The sequence below is a fragment of the Antedon mediterranea genome, chromosome 10, assembly GCF_964355755.1.
Source record: "Antedon mediterranea chromosome 10, ecAntMedi1.1, whole genome shotgun sequence".
Taxonomy (NCBI): Eukaryota; Metazoa; Echinodermata; class Crinoidea; order Comatulida; family Antedonidae; genus Antedon; species Antedon mediterranea.
This window is the reverse complement of record NC_092679.1, coordinates 7101852-7119979: the sequence shown is the minus strand read 5'-3', so window position 1 is coordinate 7119979 and position 18128 is coordinate 7101852. Positions and strand designations below refer to the sequence as shown.

At 33.3% G+C, this 18128-nt stretch overlaps 1 protein-coding gene across 4 annotated transcripts in view; it reads right to left on the bottom strand.

The window, feature by feature from the left end:
• The window catches only part of LOC140061364 (HEAT repeat-containing protein 5B-like), a 39620-nt gene that overhangs the window by 6453 nt on the left and 15039 nt on the right, over positions 1-18128 (bottom strand). For 3 of the 4 annotated variants that reach the window (XM_072107879.1, XM_072107880.1, XM_072107881.1), the window contains 22 exons: positions 10185-10384; positions 9573-9784; positions 8706-8814; positions 7950-8099; positions 7382-7550; positions 6841-6995; positions 6327-6576; positions 5887-6039; positions 5497-5747; positions 5066-5330; positions 4777-4876; positions 4318-4427; positions 3986-4224; positions 3666-3872; positions 3291-3359; positions 3072-3193; positions 2797-2956; positions 2335-2524; positions 1749-1918; positions 1446-1608; positions 982-1146; positions 124-243 (listed from right to left, as the gene is read on the bottom strand). In XM_072107879.1, coding sequence (XP_071963980.1) covers positions 124-243; positions 982-1146; positions 1446-1608; positions 1749-1918; positions 2335-2524; positions 2797-2956; positions 3072-3193; positions 3291-3359; positions 3666-3872; positions 3986-4224; positions 4318-4427; positions 4777-4876; positions 5066-5330; positions 5497-5747; positions 5887-6039; positions 6327-6576; positions 6841-6995; positions 7382-7550; positions 7950-8099; positions 8706-8814; positions 9573-9784; positions 10185-10310 — 3655 coding nt within the window. In that variant the 5' untranslated portion in view covers positions 10311-10384. The remainder of the gene's footprint in view (positions 1-123; positions 244-981; positions 1147-1445; positions 1609-1748; positions 1919-2334; positions 2525-2796; positions 2957-3071; positions 3194-3290; positions 3360-3665; positions 3873-3985; positions 4225-4317; positions 4428-4776; positions 4877-5065; positions 5331-5496; positions 5748-5886; positions 6040-6326; positions 6577-6840; positions 6996-7381; positions 7551-7949; positions 8100-8705; positions 8815-9572; positions 9785-10184; positions 10385-18128) is intronic. The other variant, XM_072107882.1, reaches the window with a different exon arrangement.

Below are 18128 nucleotides of genomic sequence, written 5' to 3'. Positions count from 1 at the left end.
TTCAAATTATAATCGATATTTGGAAATTCTGTGTAAGGATTCTATATTTTGATCCCTATCCCTATACCCTTATGAATGTTCTTAGTGTAAAGTTTGATAATGTAACCCATTCAAAATGACTACCTGTTGGATGTGTGATAACCTTCTCTCCAGTATGGAATGTTGTATCATCATCACCTCCTTCATCGTTATCATTCCCATCAATATTATTGTCATTCTGGCCAGGTGTACCTGCAGCTGAATCTGAAACACATAAAAAATAAATGTCTCAGAATAAAAGAATGAAAGAATAAATTTATATGTACTTTTATATATTTATTAAATAATGTAATATCTAACTTATTTGATGCACTGTTTGTTTGTTTGCTTGTAATTGTTATGTATTTTATTATTATGTAAAGCTCCTTTGAGCATGATTATTTATGAAAAGGGCGCTATAGAAATTTGTTATTATTATTATGTAACCATATGTAAATATATAAATCAAAGAGCTGCATAGGCAGGATATAGAAAAAAATCAAGATCAAATAAGTTAAAACTGCCTCAATATAGATTTATTTTAACGACATGTTTCGGGCATAGCCCATCATCAGGTGAAGAGAATTGTAACAAAGGATAACATATATAAGTCACAAAATTACATAATCAGACAAATCAGCCATATGTAAATATATCTATGTATATCCTCTGATATTATCCCACCCTGCTAGAACACAAAATTGGGTCGAATTTGGGGGTGGGACTATACCCGGGTAAACCGTGGTTCAGGAAAAAAATGATCATGGTAAGCAAGAGGCCTGGCTAGAGAAAGGCCTACATCCAGACCAAAAGTCAATACTGGGACTATATGTGCCTGTTTGTGAAATCAGACATAAAGTAAGGGGTGGGATTAGACCCGAAGTGGGATTAGACCAGAGGATATATGGACATTTTTAAATATACTGCATAATTCAACAGTAATGTATACCAAAAATACTGTACCTTTGGAGTCTGAGAGGACACTTTTACACAAAGCCAGCCATCGAGTTAAGTTGTCGCCCGCCATCTCCAGTAACATACTGATTAACGTGTCATGGATGTCTGATCGTAGTTTATTATCGGTTTCTTTATCAAGCATTCCAAATAGGACGCCTTCTAAACCAGTTTCTGTAGATTTAAATTGTTTAGTATTGAACTGATGTAATATTAATAATTAAACAAATAACTAATGCAAAGATATTTTTATGTTTTTGTTCCAAAATCTGTTAAGACTTGGCTAAAGCTAGTGTTTGTGATTAGCCTCTGTAACAAATAATTGAATAAAATAAAGACTTTGTGTAATAAGTGTCTTAAATTTATAAGATGAAGTTTTTTACTTTTATTTTGTACATATAAGCAGACAGGGGTGAAATGTCAAAGGTCATGAAACACTGGGTTATAAAAAAATTAGGTTTTGTGACACTTACCAGTTATCACTAAAGTGTCAGTAGGCCCAGTATTATCATTGCTATCTTTTGCAAGGGACATTGCGTAATCACTGACTTCACGTGCCTCGCGCTGTGATAGCTGCCGTAAACAGGCAACAGCTGCTCGTCGCAACAGTAGGTGAGGACTGCAGAGGGCGTTCTGCTAGTGAAAAAGAAACACAATTGAGACATACTGTACTGATACAATGTCTTCCAACACCTCTATCTCTACAAGTATACTTGCAAAATATTAAAAAAAACATAATTTAAAAAGAAAATATAATTTAAAGTCTTGGTACTTACACATAAGTGAGGAACCAATGTGGATAGATTTACGTGACGTGGAGCAAACATGTGAAGCTGCTGTAGACATGAGATTGCTTCGGAGGCGACCAGTGAATCAGGATGGTTCTGCATGATTGCACAACCAACTAAACAAGAGAACCTGGCTGTTGCAATGTTACCACGGTTACCTAAAACAAATAATACAATATTTATGTTAAACTGTATGTTTTCTTGCTTTTAAAGTTTTATACCAACTCCCATTTCTAGAGTATTGCTTATAATCTTATTCTTGTACTGATATTGAAATTGATTATGATCTACAGTAATAGATGAATCAATAAATGAAAGCAAAATATTAAATAGTAATAATAATAATGTTCAATTTATATAGTGCAAAATGCAGGGCGCCTCTAAACGCTTAACAATCAACAGACAATTCTAAAAGCACAAAATTGATTATGCAAATTAAAAAGGTGGGATTTGAGGAGTTGTGGCAAAAGATTCAGCTTTCCTGATTGAGTGGATTGAGGGCATTCTAAAGAACAGCAGCTGACCAGAAAAAGACACGTTGTCCATAATATTAAAGTGCAAATAAAATCTTTACCTTGAAGTTCAGGTCCAAGAGTGGTGATGAGAGCTGCCAGGCATCTTCCTAAGCACTGATGAACTTCAATGTGAAATGGTGGCACAGTTAACAGCAGGTTAAGTACAAGTGAAAGAGTTGGTTCAACGTAAGATCGGAACATTGGGCCACCAGAATCAGCAATTAGGGCTAGTGCATGAAGAGCCCACATCTACAAAACAAAACTGGTGCATGTTAAACACAGCTACTGTGCAATTGGGACCGTTTTCACTAATGTACATACATCTTAGTGAGAAGTTGAATAAATACACTACAATAGTCAAAATTGTTTTAGATTGAAGACTATTACGGTGTCTATTACAATCACACAAATTTACTTTCTTTATAAACAATTTAACAGTTTTAGAACTGTGGTATAAATGATGTCAAAATAACAAAATATGACTTTATTTTCTTGAAAGAAACTGAAGAAAAACAAGTTACCTGAACAGTTGGTGAAGTGATATCTTGTGCCAGAGCAAGTAAGATGCTCACACTGGTGTTGAGGTGTTGTCCAGCTCCCATTCCCCCAACATATCGATGTAAACAGCCTAAAGCTAGGGAATTACCTGTCCTTGACACTACATCTCTGGCTGACTTTAATCTGAAGCAGGAAACATGGTTACATTTCAATATTGAGAACAAACTACTTGTATGACTAGAACATTTTGTAAGTTATCTTATCTAAAAATCAAATCTGTTGCTGTTTATCTTCTTACCTATCAAAACACATCTGTGCTGTTTGCGCAATAAAATTGTTGTCGCCCCCAACTTGTTCCATTCGTCCCAAAGCCTCTCCTGCAGCACACCTCAAAATTGGATTTTGGTTTGTCAAAGCACTCTATTACAAACAAAAATAATTCAATATTAGAAGTTCAAATTTGGAATAATAATCGTTTCTGATTCTAACTATAAGATAAAATCTGAGATATTCTCACCATAATAAGATTGTTAGCAGCTACTCTGACTTTTGCGTCTTTTAAACGTCTTTTATTTTCTGCCAAACCCTACCAAAAAAAGTACTCATTAAGTTTATCATATGACACAATATAAGATTATTATGCAGTCAACTCTCTCTGAAAACTGGAAACTCTCCCAATACCAGACTTCCCTTGAAGTCCAAACAGTCTCAAATTCATTTTTACACTGAAAAACACATTCTAAATTCTGAATACCAGACATATTCCAGAGAGTTCAGGAATAATAATTGTTCTGTATGTCAGTTGTTCTGTTATTATTATAGTTATTCTAAAGATAAATAGTTCAATATTGAATCTACTATTTATCTAAACCAATTAATGTAAGTCAACTACCTTTAGAGCACTAAGAACTGCAGTGAATATGTTAATCTGAACAGCTTGTTGTCGCGTAGATTTCGCCTGTCGAATACATTCTGCAAAATGCTCCAGCATCTTCATACGGTGTTTATCAGCAACATATGGAAATATAACACCATAGAGGGCGACTGAAGCATCGATGACGGCTACGCCTAAAGGCAGGGGACCTGGTACGGCTTCACCCTGTGTATAGACATTTTTTGATATATTATTTGTTTTCTTCGATTTTAAAAGAAAATGGAGATTGCAATACCATACTTGTTCACTGTTTTGTAACATTCAAAACAAATGCTTACCTCTGAAACTGTCCAGTACATACACGAGGGGTCATGCTCCAGTGCTCCGGAACCTGAAGCACTGTTTGGCTGCAGCTGAATTTCAATAACTTTGTGATCCGTGTCTTGAATCCATGATTGTAAAATGATGCTGTCTTCCACGTGGCAGTGGTGACGTAGTAAAGATGTTGTTGTGTTTGCTGGGTTGTCTGTGAGAGTGAATTCTGCTACAAGTTCACGCAAGAGGACGTTAAAGCTGCCTGTAATCAGAAAATATGGAATGTACACTTCATTTGTGGTTATGACTTCTTTACTGTATAAAATGTGGTGATTATGTGAAGGCAGTCTCTTACTTTCATATGAGGTTGGAGGAATTAGACGTAGAACTTTGTAGAGCCTAAGACGAACCATGGCAGCACATGCCTTGAGGTGAGCGCCGTAGGACTTTATCACACCATGAATACTGCAAAGAAAATTAAACAATTATAAATCATATATTGTCCCCATGAAAAAATTATTCTTAAACATGTTTTTATTGAATATACCATTTTAAAGTGACACAATAGTTATCAACTTTGACCAAAAATGTACCTAAAAAATGCAATTGTTTTTGTACAAAAAAAAACTACAAATAACCTATTCAAAGTCTGATTTAAATAATAATCTTCATTCTTCATGTTTTTTTTGGGGAAAATACATCTTTAAAATGGACCTTCCTATCAAGGCTTTAATCCTGACCTAGTGCCAAAGCTTGTTCTACTCCCTAAGCCTGAAATGAGACTTAAGCATGATAAAGTTAGTTGAATACTTACTCTGCCAGCATTGACATTGCACATTCCAATGGAGTCATTAACCTCCTTATCACATCTTCTGTCACAATTTCTTTGCAGTGTTCTATAAAACTTTCCATTGCTGTATGAACAAAACAAAGAGTGCAATAATATAAAAGATTTCTACCTTTGAGGAGGAAAGTGAATGAGCTCATTTATGGCTATTCTGGGCAATATGCCAAAATGGAGACTAATTATTAGTTGCAGACAATACAATATATATACAGTATATAAATAACAATTCTTAACATACAAAGAATGTATAACCTACCACACAAGGCACCTGCACGACCTTCCAGCGTGACCTGCCATGTGAAAGCATCCCCACGTGCCTTCTCCGACTCAAGCTCTTTCGATGAACGTGGAAAGGCATTCCGCCACAGAAGCAGTAATTTAGGCAAGTGGTTCTTAACTACAGGGCTACCTAAGGTCATGACACCAGCTAAGATAAGCCAGCCAGCCTGGGTCCGATGCAATGACATTCTGCTGTTCTGGGCTGCTGTTCTTAAGAGGTCCTCTGCAACATTAAATATTGCCTAAAAAGTAGAAAAATTTTGATAGTAAAGATATTGAAAATATGAGAAAACTAGGTCACTCTTGAAGAAAGTGTATATTTATACTAGAAATATGATCAATTTTGTTTACAATATACACAAATTTAATTTATTAGATTCTTAACTAACAATTTTAATGAAATATTACCTTTCCCTTAGAATGGGGCAAGCCCAATGGGCATTCTCTTACACCTCCTAAGAGAGCAGTAATAGCACCACTATACCCAGACACAGCCTCTGGTGACCCCCTAAGATGCTGTAAATTATCAATGCATCGATCAAGGAGTGGAGATAGTTGCGATGGTAGTGCTGTTGCTATGCAACGTAAACACCATGCTGCAGCTAATCTGGCTGAATGGCTTGGATGTAAGAGTACAGATGAAACCGTGTCACAAATATCTAAAAGAAAAATCATTTTTTATCAGTTTAAATGAATGTAAACAATTATACAAAGAAGACCTTAAGACCAAATATGTTAAGCCTAAAGTATAATGCTAATGTAGAATAGCACAGTATTCTCTGTATGAAAGCAACTTACTGTTTGCAGTATCCGTAAGAAGAGGTGCAGCACATGTGGACAGACCCTTAACAAGACTTCCTAATTCTTGCAGAGCACTGATCAAGACATGTTGTGTGTTGGAGGCATCTATAGTAGGTCTGTTGTCTGCTGCGCCTTCTATCGGGTTATCACCTATAAACAAATATAGTTAATTACCAGTATACAATATACAGATAGAAAAGTAACTCTAGTATCATTCTCTTTTTCTACATTCTTATTAAATAAACGTATTATCAATTTTTCACATGGGCAAACTTTGTACAATGGAATACGGTTTATAGTCCTTATACAAGAAAACTAGGAACTAGAAGCGAGTTAGCTGGCCGACATTGTTAGCTCATTTTACGTACGGTAAACGGTTTCCCTGCTTTAAGCGCTTTTAACTCACACATAACTGATGATAACATATTGCTTTTTACCTAACAGATTCATCTGCTTTGCAATGAATGCACATAGTTCCTTGGCAGCAGACACCTGTGCTTTCTCTCCCAACATTTCACCAATCAGAGATCTAATGATAAACGTTACACACTTCCTTGAATACACAGCATCGACGTGAGTCTGTGTTGCTTTAGGGTTTGCTAACAATTCCAGTACGTGAGTCAAAAATACAGAGATGTTTCTATCTAACCACAGACCACCAAGTGTGCGTACAAACACAACGTATGCCTAGAATTACAACAACAATATAAAGAATATGATTATTATGTTTACTTATACAGTAAAACCCACCCAGGGGGGTGTAGTTCCGCATACACAACATTTGCAACCCCCACCCCTCACCAAGAAATCAGCCACCGTATGCCTCTGCAGACCCTATTCTAGGGAATACTTTCTTGTCAAGGGCCAAAGATCAATATGTTTAAACACTACTACCAACCCATTTTCAGTGACACGTTAATAGCAACATTTGCACATTACTTCTATACTTACATGTGTCACACCAACCCGAACCTCTCTGTTGACTGTACCGCTCTTTAGGTATTCCCCCGTGCCACCACCTTTAAACAGTCCTGTTGGTCCTTTAACGAAGCCTGCAGCAAGTAGATTGAGGGCTTCAATCATGCTTGTCTTTTTTAACTTTGGATCTAAATAAAGAAAGAAATGAGTTGAGTGCTTTAATTTGATACAATTTACAGAGAGCAATCACAGACCAAAATAATAATTATGGGTTTTTCTCTTCATTTTTTAACATTTAAAAAAACGTTTATATGCATCAAGCAAGCGAGTAACTCGCCAATTACTGGATGGATAAACTATTTTTATAATTTATATGCTTATAAACTCAAGTCTCATTTTAGGCTTAGGGAGTAGAGTTGAAAGAGTTGTGAGTTACAACCCTGGCACTAGGTCAGGATTGAACCCTGGACATTGGGATTTGAAGGCAAGCACATTTACCACCAAGCTACAGCTCCACTACATAAAATTGACAGGAGATTAAATGTTGATGACAATCAAAATTCAGAAATATTACCTCTTAACGTGCATGTTTGAGTTGTTGCAAGCAGGACACCTAATAACTTGGCGACCGCACTTCTAACATCGTAGTTTGATCCATCCAAAGCACGATAACAAAATGATACTACAGTTTCTAGCTCAGTTGTGTACATAAATACAGCCTCTTTGTGTAATTCCAGTAAGCACTATAAAAACACAAACATCATCAGTTCAAACCAATTGAGTACTCTACCATCTTAATAATTAACTTGTTTTATATCTATTTTATTTCATATGTTTTAATATTTGTAATATTTAGATTTTTTTTTTCTTCAATCTTAACTCGGAACCTTCTCACAAGGCACATCCTTAGTCTTGAGAAGCCTTTGTAACATAAACATATTACAATATGAGCTTAACAACAGAAGGTGAAAATATACAACAATAACAAATTTGATTATTTTAGATTATAAAAAACCCAAATGGAAAATACGATTGTTTGACCAGCTGGAAAGTCTTACAGTGTCAGTAGGCCAATAATGTTATAGCTTTGCATGCATTTTGACAGATTTTCCAAATAAAATCAAGGTAGTCTGCAATCTCACCTGTGCAGCTGCACACCTGACAGCCATTGTTCTGTCTTGCAGTGCTGCTCTGGCTGCCTTGTAGATGTCTTTATGGCAGGAATGACCTGCTGATCCTAGACCTTGTAAGATCTTCTCTAAACATAGCATGATCTCACAGCGACCAGTTGACTTTATAAAAAAATATAGTACATGATAAATGTTAAATTTAAAGGTATCATTTATATTAAGGTTTATAATGTTAAACATGGTTTTTGTTAAGGTAGAGACTTCTACACACATTTAAGTTTTTTTCTTAAGCATTCAGTGAATATTGAATTACACAATAGATAAAAAGATATACAATATTTTAGAAACACAACAAGTACATTGTTTTCTATTATAGATAATTTCATTTCTGGACAATAAAGTATTCAGGAAAAGAGACGGTTTTTCTAATAATAGATAATGTCCATGCTGCAAAATACAATAACTATATTCATGGAAAGAGATGTATTGTATTGCATTTGAGTAATAGATATTTTATTAGCGCACAGAATAGTAAATCTCAAGGGAAAAAAATTAATTATGTTAAACTGTTTATGGATGATTCTCATCAAAATATTCAAACATGTGACCTAAGGCTACCTTATGTGTTAGACTGTTAAATTACAAAAACTATCAATGAATTAATTAGAAGGTAGACTGTGCGCAACGGAAATTCATGCATTTGAGAAGGTAGCGACAACATTTATACTGCAGTTGCTGCAGTAATTTGTTAGTAAATATGTGAAATACCTCTGCATTCTTTAAGGCTTTTATCAAGTTTTGTATTGTCTCCATAAAACTACTACCAACCATTCGACCTAACCTCTCGTACATTGCACCAATTATAGCCACTGCAGCCCTATAAATAGTGAATAATTTAAGAGACACATAATAATATTATCAATCAAACTGTAACTATGACACAATAACAAAATATAGCACAGTTTTGGAAATAGAAATAATACTTTGTTTATGTATATCAATTGTGATTCAAGATTTATTCATTAAAGTAAGTAAATAAGTAACTGTGTGCTATGTAAATTATGTAAAACACCTATTAGAAATATTTTACAATAATTATGTAAAGTTATACAATACAGTATAAGCATGAAGTTTCAATGAAATGTGAAAGAAATTAAAGTAGGAAATTCAGACAGAATACAATAAATAACATTAAAAGGATAAATAAATCAATGAGATTTTTGAGTGGGTGGAATTATAAATGTTTGAAAATAACAACTTGAATAAATTAATGTGACAAAATTCCAGAAAAACAAACTGTAAGTCACATTGATTAGATAAGACAAGTGGCATTGTGGGAAGACTGAAAATGAATGATGAAATGAATCATAGATGCCACATTTAAGGAAATGATAAGCGATCATGCCAAAATCATTATACTGCAGTTACTGCAGTAACTATATTTTAAAAATCTTTTAACATTATTTGGAATTATTAAGCTAGGTTTCTGGGGTAATCACTGTTTATTGTATCGAATGCTTGATACACTGAAACAAACTAAAAGCATTGTGTTATGAAAGTAACAAAAAGAAATGTAGTTACTGCAGTGTAATAATGTTGACATAACTTAAAAAATTAAACAGAAAATAAACTTACAGTCTTGTTGGAAGATAACTAGGTGAATCATCTTTGCTCTTAATGATGTCATTACAGAAATTGACTGTCTCAAACATTGAGAATGTGTCGCCAATGTGATAGATGTTGGCAAAGCACTTGCCCAGTAGTAGACGGGATGGTGGTCCATGTGATTCTAATACTTGACATCGTAACTGTTTTACTAATGTCTTCTGCTGCTCTTTGATATCCGACTACAGATCAAAAACGAATATATTTTATTATCTTACTGGTCTTGGTATGGAATTGGGCAAACATTATGGGTGGGATTACACTCAGATTTCATTAACAAAGGAATTGACCAATGGCTGTTCCAATTTAGCCTAAATTAGAGGGTATGCTCAATCACATGGGATAATACATGGCATATACAATATATAAATTTATTCATATAATTATAGAGTAATATGTTTAAAAAAACAGAAATGCCAGAAACTGAAAACATGTTTAATGGCTAAAGCAAGATTGACAATAGTGTATATATTTGGCAATACTTGCCAAACTACATCATTGTTACTATTTAAAACTATACAAAGACAATTTTTAATACATTTATTTAATGTTTCTTAAATAAACTAACAATAAATACTGTACCTTGTGTGCAGCAGATAGAACTTTGTCCAAGAATCGCAACCATTCGTAGACAAATATAGACTTCTTTGAGTCGGCTATTTGCGATAGCGCCTCCTCGTTCAGGAGTAGACTATGTGAAAGCTCCATGGCGGTTTGTTGCTCGTCCTCAATATCATCAGAACGATTATTTTGGACGCCGTGTTTATTACCCGTGATGGAACCTATTATAAATATTTAAAAAAATCAATAGTCTTTGTTTCAATTGTACAATAAAAAAAAAACTATAAAATGCACAACACAAATAATTTTGAATACATAGATAATAGAAAAGACATTGTTCATGTAATAATCATCCTAACTAACAACCAATATTCCATAATGAAAAGCACCATCACCATGGAAACAATGAATCATTTGTAAAAAATTTATTTTTTAGCAATGCATTGCAATCCAACATAATCATTGTATCCTTCGTACAGTGTATATTCATTAAAGTCATCAGAGGTGAGATAAAAGAACTTGAAACTGACATGATACTAGAATCATTGAAAAGCTCAAGGAACAACAGACAAAATAGCTCTAAGCTGTACTTTTCACATTTTATTAAAGTTTAATCTACATAAATGTATTTCCCTAAACAAGCTTAATTTGTTTTTCTCTTTAATCTGATCTAATACAATTAATTTACAGACTCAATTTGAATGTTATTAGTTTGAAATAAATTAGCTGCGAGACAACTTTATCCTACGTTATGTTTATTGACTCTCATTGTACGTAAAAAAAATTAAGACAAAATTGAAATGAATAGGCTCAAATAACCAAAATTATAGTCCAAACTCCATTTGTAGAATAAAATCTCTTAATACTGGACACCATTGGAATGGCCTTTCTCCATGCGATAGTAAAAGTCCGGTTTTGCAGAAGTCTAGTATTCTAAATTTATTTTTATTATGGTAAAAAAAAAAAAAAATTTGAGACCATTTTTTTAACATTAAGAAAATTTTGGTTTTGGGAGACCTTCTGATTTTCAGATTGAGGTAAATTGGGAGATATTTTGATAGATATTTTTAATTTAAACTAGATCCATAGTAAGTGAGTGGAGACGCATGGGAATCATCCTTCAACGAGTTTTGTATGTTTTTACTTTCTAGGAATTTATAGTTGATTTTTTTCCTATAACTTATCCTAGACCTCTAATTAGAAATTAGGAACTGAAGAGAGGAATTTTTAATTTGGGTTGGGTTTGGGACTATGAGGGTAATCTTAAACCAAAAATATATATTTTGCATATTTTCATAATGATGACATAAAGTAGTCAATGAAAAAAATATTAATTATTATCGATATCATTTTATTAAACAGTATATCTAATTTAGATATGTTGTTAAATGTATGAAATATAATTTAAATGAAATGTCTAGTTTAATATCACAGAAAATCTCAGAAAGTTTCTAAATTATCCATCGATCTGGTGGTGTATCTCTAATACACAGTACAGACATATTAAATATTACTAAGACTAGTTCAAATTGGATCAATTAAAGAAATCAATACTTGATGCTGCAGGACTTGAACCAAAGACATTCGACCTACTTCTTCAGATTTGTTCCTTTTAGGCATCATTATTATATAAGTACTAATCTAAAACTAGACATGAAACTCGTCACTTTGACGAGTTAGTTATCCGCACGACAAACGCCACGTCCACGCCATACGTTGGAATATTGCACACGGAAAAAGATTATGGAATTATGACCTGAACTGAAGACTATGATATGTTGTTATTGCTGAATTCTATTATTTTGATTCATATAGTAAAACAGTGTAATCTGTATACATATCACATACAGTGTAGAATAGGGGAAATTACGGGACCCGCTATTTATTGCAATTTTTAACATGTTGATGGTTTTAAAATGAAACGCGAAGGTAGCAATTTTAGAAGGAAATTATCTCAGCAACAGCATATTAACGTGTAGAAGAAATTTGAATACGTGAAATATTAATGCGCGCTCTTTTAAATGTAATGAACTATGACGCAAAATATGAAAATACGACTTTTTTTATTTAACTGGCCATATGATGACGTCACCACATCCGATTGGCAAAATTTTCACATGATTTTGTATCTACAATTCAATAGCTTCAAGAAAACGTTTTAATCGTGATTATCACATTTTATTCTTACGAGCTATAACAGATTGAAATTTACTGTAAAGATGAAATTAATGCCACACGTAATTTAAATTTTTAGGCATGATGACGTCATAAAAATTAAAATATTTTAACTCATGCTAAATATAGTTGATTGACCTAGACAATATCAAAATCGGGGTGAAAATGGAAAACGGATAAGTGGAGATGCGCTCTATTAAATGTGAGGAGTTATGACGAAAGATACAAAAATCCTAAATTTCATATTCGCGTGGCCATACGATGACGTCACAATGTCCGGTTAGCCATATTAATGCATGATCTGATATCTACAACTCATCAACTTCCAGAATATGTAAAAAAAATAATTTTTACCGTTTAGTTTAGAAACTACGATTGTTTAAAAAAAGGCTTAATTTTGACAAATTTTTGAAGTTTTTCATCAAAAAAGCGCGCAAATTATCATATTCTACGTGCTCGTATGACGTAATTTGAAGTCGAAATTGTTTAAAAGTTGGTAAAATTAATAGAAAAGGCTGGGAAAACATAAATCACTCAAAAAAATTACGTTTTTAACGCTACGTGTGCACCACGCGTGTAAAAATTTGCGCACGTGTGGGAATTTTTGACATGCTCAAAATGACATGAAACACGTAGAAAGTTGATTAGAAATTGATTTTTCGCATTGTAAAATTTTAAACGCGCGTGCGCGCGTAACTTCGTGTAAAACATGCCATTTTTAGTGCACAAAAAGTTAGCGCACAATATAAATTAGACTTTTGCTAAGTTTCAATTTAAATCGTTATATGGTTTTCGATCTATGTTAAATACGCGAAATTCATAAAAACGCGCGTAAGTCATGTTGCGCAACTCTGACGTCATTCAATTATAGGAAAGCACAACTTCACGTGATTGCCCATATGTTGACAAAGTTATAAAATGTTAACTTTACACGTTTTAGAGATACGCTCTGCACAAAAATGACAGAAAGAAAGAAGAACTAGACATGAAACTCGTCACTTTGACGAGTTAGTTATCCGCACAACGACAAACGCCACGTGCACGTCATACGTTGGAATATTTCACACACAGATAAAGATTATGGCATTATGACAAGAACTGAAGAATATGATATGCTGTTAGTGCTGAATTCTGTCAATTTTGTGTCATATAGTATACATGCAAACAGCATAATCTGTATACATATTACATACAGTGTAGAATAGGTGAAATTACGGGACCCGCCATTTATTCAAATTTTTAACATGGCGACGGTATCAAAATGAAACACTTCGATAGCAATTTCAGAAGGAAATTATCTTAGGAACAACATATTAACGTGTAGAAGAAATTTGAAAACGTAAAATATAGATGCGCACCCTTTTAAATGTGATGAACTATGACGCAAAATATTAAAATACGACTTTTTTTATTTAACTGGCCATATGATGACGTCACAACATCCGATTGGAAAATTTTTTACATGATTTCGTATCTACAATCCAATCGCTTCCAGAAAACGTTTTAATCGTGATTATCACATTTTATTCTTACGAGCTATAACAGATTAAAATTTACTGTAAAGATGAAATTAATGCCACATGTAATTTAAATTTTTAGGCACGATGACGTCATAACAATTAAAATATTTTTAACTCATGCGAAAGATAGTTGATTGACCTAGACAATATCAAAATCGGGGTGAAAATGGAAAATGTATAAGTGGAGATGCGCTCTATTAAATGTGATGAGCTATGACGAAAGATACAAAAATCCTCAATTTTATATTCGTGTGGCCATACGATGACGTTAAAATGTCCGGTTAGCCATATTAATACATGATCCGATATCTACAACTCATCAACTTCCAGAATATGTCATCCACAAAAAGTTGACCGTGTAGTTTAGAAATTACGATTGTTTAAAAAAAGGCATAATTTTGACAAATTGTTGTACTTTTTCATCAAAAACGTGCGCAAATTGTCCAATTCGACGTGCTCGTATGACGTAACTTTAAGTCGAAATTGTTTAAAAGTTGGTAAAATTACTAGAAAAGGCTGGAAAAACATAAATCACGCGAAAAATATATGTTTTTAATGCTACGTGCGCACCGCACACGTACAAATTTGCGCATGCGTGGGAATTTTTTACATGCTTAAAATGACATGAAACGCGTAGAAAGTTGATTAGAAATTAATTTTTCGCATTTTAAAATTTCAAACGCGCGTGCGCGCGTAACTTCTTGTAAAACATGCCATTTTTTGTGCACAAACAGTCTGCCCTTGATATGACTTAAAATTTCATAAAATGTAAAAACAAAATTACGCTTGGTTTTAAATCTATGATCAATTTAAAAAAATCATAAAATCACGCGTAAGTCACGTTGCGTAACTATGACGTCATTCAAAAATAGGAGGTGCACAACTTCACGTAAATGCCCATATGTTGACAAAGTTATGAAATGTTATGTTTACCCATTTTAGAGATACGCTCTGCACAAAAAGTGAGGGAGAAAGACTGAAGAATAATGAAAAAAAAAAAAAAGACACAGGACAGTTCCAAGGAGTTATCCGCTAAATGCGGATAACTAACTAGACATGAAACTCGTCACTTTGACGAGTTAGTTATCCGCACGACAAACGCCACGTGCACGTCATACGTTGGAATATTGCACACGAAAAAAGATTATGGCATTATGACCTGAACTGAAGAATATGATATGTTGTTATTGCTGAATTCTATTAATTTGATTCATATATAGTATACACAGTATAATCTGTATCCATATCACATACAGTGTAGAATAGGTGAAATTACGAGACCCGCTATTTATTGCAATTTTTGACATGTTCACGGTTTTAAAATGAAATGCGAAGATAGAAATTTTGGAAGGAAATTATCTCAGCAACAACATATTAACGTGTAGAAGAAATTTAAATACGTGAAATATTAATGCGCGCTCTTTTAAATGTAATGAATTATGACGCAAAAGATGAAAATACGACTTTTTTTATTTAACTGGCCATATGATGACGTCACAACATCCGATTGGCAAAATGTTCACATGGTTTTGTATCTACAATCCAATAGCTTCCAGGAAATGTTTTAATCGTGATTATCACATTTTATTCTTACGAGCTATAACAGATTAAAATTTACTGTAAAGATGAAATTAATGCCACACGTAATTTAAATTTTTAGGCATGATGACGTCAAAAAAATTAAAATATTTTTAACTCATGCGAAAGATAGTCGATTGACCTAGACAATATCAAAATCAGGGTGAAAATGGAAAATGGATAAGTAGAGATGCGCTCTATTAAATGTTATGACCTATTACGAAAGACACAAAAATCCTAAATTTTATATTCGCGTGGCCATACGACAACGTCACAATGTCCGGTTAGCAATATTAATACATTATTCGATATCTACAATTCATCAACTTCCAGAATATGTAATAAAAATAACTTTCACCGTTTAGTTTAGAAACTACGACTATTTAAAAAAAGGCATAATTTTGCTGAATTTTTGAACTTTTTCATCAAAAACGCGCGCAAATTATTTAATTCGACGTGCTTATATGACGTGATTTTAAGTCAAAATTGTTTAAAAGTTAGTAAAATTACTAAAAAAAGGCCAGAAAAACATAAATCACGCAAAGAAAATATGTTTTTAACGCTACATGCGCACCGCGCTTGTAAAAATTTGTGGGCGCGTGGGAATTTTTGACATCCTTAAAATGACATGAAATGCGTAGAAAGTTGATTAGAAATTGTTTTTTCGCATTTTAAAATTTTAAATGCACGTGCGCGCGTAACTTCGTGTATAACATACCATTTTTAGTGTACAAAAAATTAGCGCACAATATAAATTAAACTTTTGCTAAGTTTCAAGTTAAATTGTTATATGGTTTTCGAGTTATGTTAAATACGCGAAATTCATAAAAACGCGCATAAGTCATGTTGCGCAACTCTGACGTCATCCAAATATAGGAAAGCACAACTTCACGTGATTGCCCATATGTTGACAAAGTTATAAAATGTTAACTTTACAAGTTTTAGAGATACGCTCTGCACAAAAATGACAGAAAGAAAGAAGAATAATACAGAAAAAAAAAAAAAAGATGATGAAACAGGACAGTTACAAGGAGTTATCCGCTGAATGCGGATAACTAATTAAGCTGAACTACTATTGCATACCTTGCATACAAATGATCTCCTGTAAATGTACTGCAGTAGAAGAATTACCATACTGTACATTTACTATACAGGTAGTAATTTACGGTCACGGTTAAATTTTAAGAAAATTAGCAATCTAAAATTGAGCAAACCTACTAATTGCATACCTATCACACTTGGGTACTGTTGTACAGCAATCTATGGTACAATTTACTGCAGAAATCATTACAAATGCCTGTACAGTAAGATTATCATAGAAATATCTGTACTGCAGTAGAAGAATTATTACTCTAGTAACAGTCACAGTTAAATTTTAAGAAATTTAGAAGCAAACAGTAGCAGAATTACAACTGCAGTTAAACTGTACAATTACTGCAGTTAAACTGTACAATTACTGCAGTAACTACTAAAACTACTATCAGCAAATGCAGTTTTAAATAATTCACATATCATAAATACTACAATAGTTGTAGAATGACCTGCAGATATGAGTACAACTAATTGATGGTAAGGTAACTTGATACGAAGAAGACTAAAGTGAGTCACTATTCTTTAATTTATCTGTGAATAATTGAAGCAATCATGAAATACAACACATCATACAAGTGTTCATACTAACTTGACTAAGAAGTTGACGGAATATGCATACATTAGTTATTACCGGTATATATTCTATTTGATTAATAATAATGTTCCAATAACATTTTTAAAAGTATAACAACATTATCTTCCATCTCATGTAAATGTAAATATAATCAAATTGTTATTCAATCAATTAAATGTTGACAACATATTGTTTTAGGTCAATTCATTCCACCCAGGAGTAAAAAAGTGACGTGTACACATGACACAAAATTAACAATTTTATAACAATACCAACATTATATCCTGACAATATTCTTTTAAGCACATTATTTAAATTAATGATTAAAATTAAACAGTACAGTATTCATCTGTAGGTTAAATTTTAAAAATTATGTATGGACGTGACGGACATACCATATGATTTACGTGACAAGATATATTTGAGTTGGTCCCTTTTGGTTTGAGTCGATCCCTTTCGTAGAAATCAAATTCTATCTATGAGCTGTCCTATTGATTTTGTTTCACTGTGCAAAAATATTCGAAGTGTTTCAAGCAACAAGATAAAACAAATCTCAGCAATTTACTTTACTGCACAATCACGGTATAAAATAAAAAAAAGATTTTCTCATGTAACAAGTTCAATCATACTCCTTGTAGATGTGATGAGGGCGGTGTTCGTGAGTCCGGTAGGTTATTAAAAATCGTCTTGATTACAATTCTTAAAATCTCCAAAAATCTCACAAATCCTGAACTAAATGATTAAGTTTACAGTACTATAGATAAGAGAGAATTAAGAGAAGAGGACAGTTTGATGGATATCTGTGGATATTTCCAGCTTTTTATATTATTTTTCTGGACTATACCTAGGCCTAGGCTAGGCATAGCCTCTGTGGCAACGGTGTCGACCCATGATATACACCAGGGAATAGAAGCCTCATACCCATTCTTCTCCTTGCCCTTCTCTGGGCCTAGCCAGTTGACGTGCATGAATACTACGATGGATGTAGGATGTCGTTATTGTTACAAACATATTGAGAACACCCCG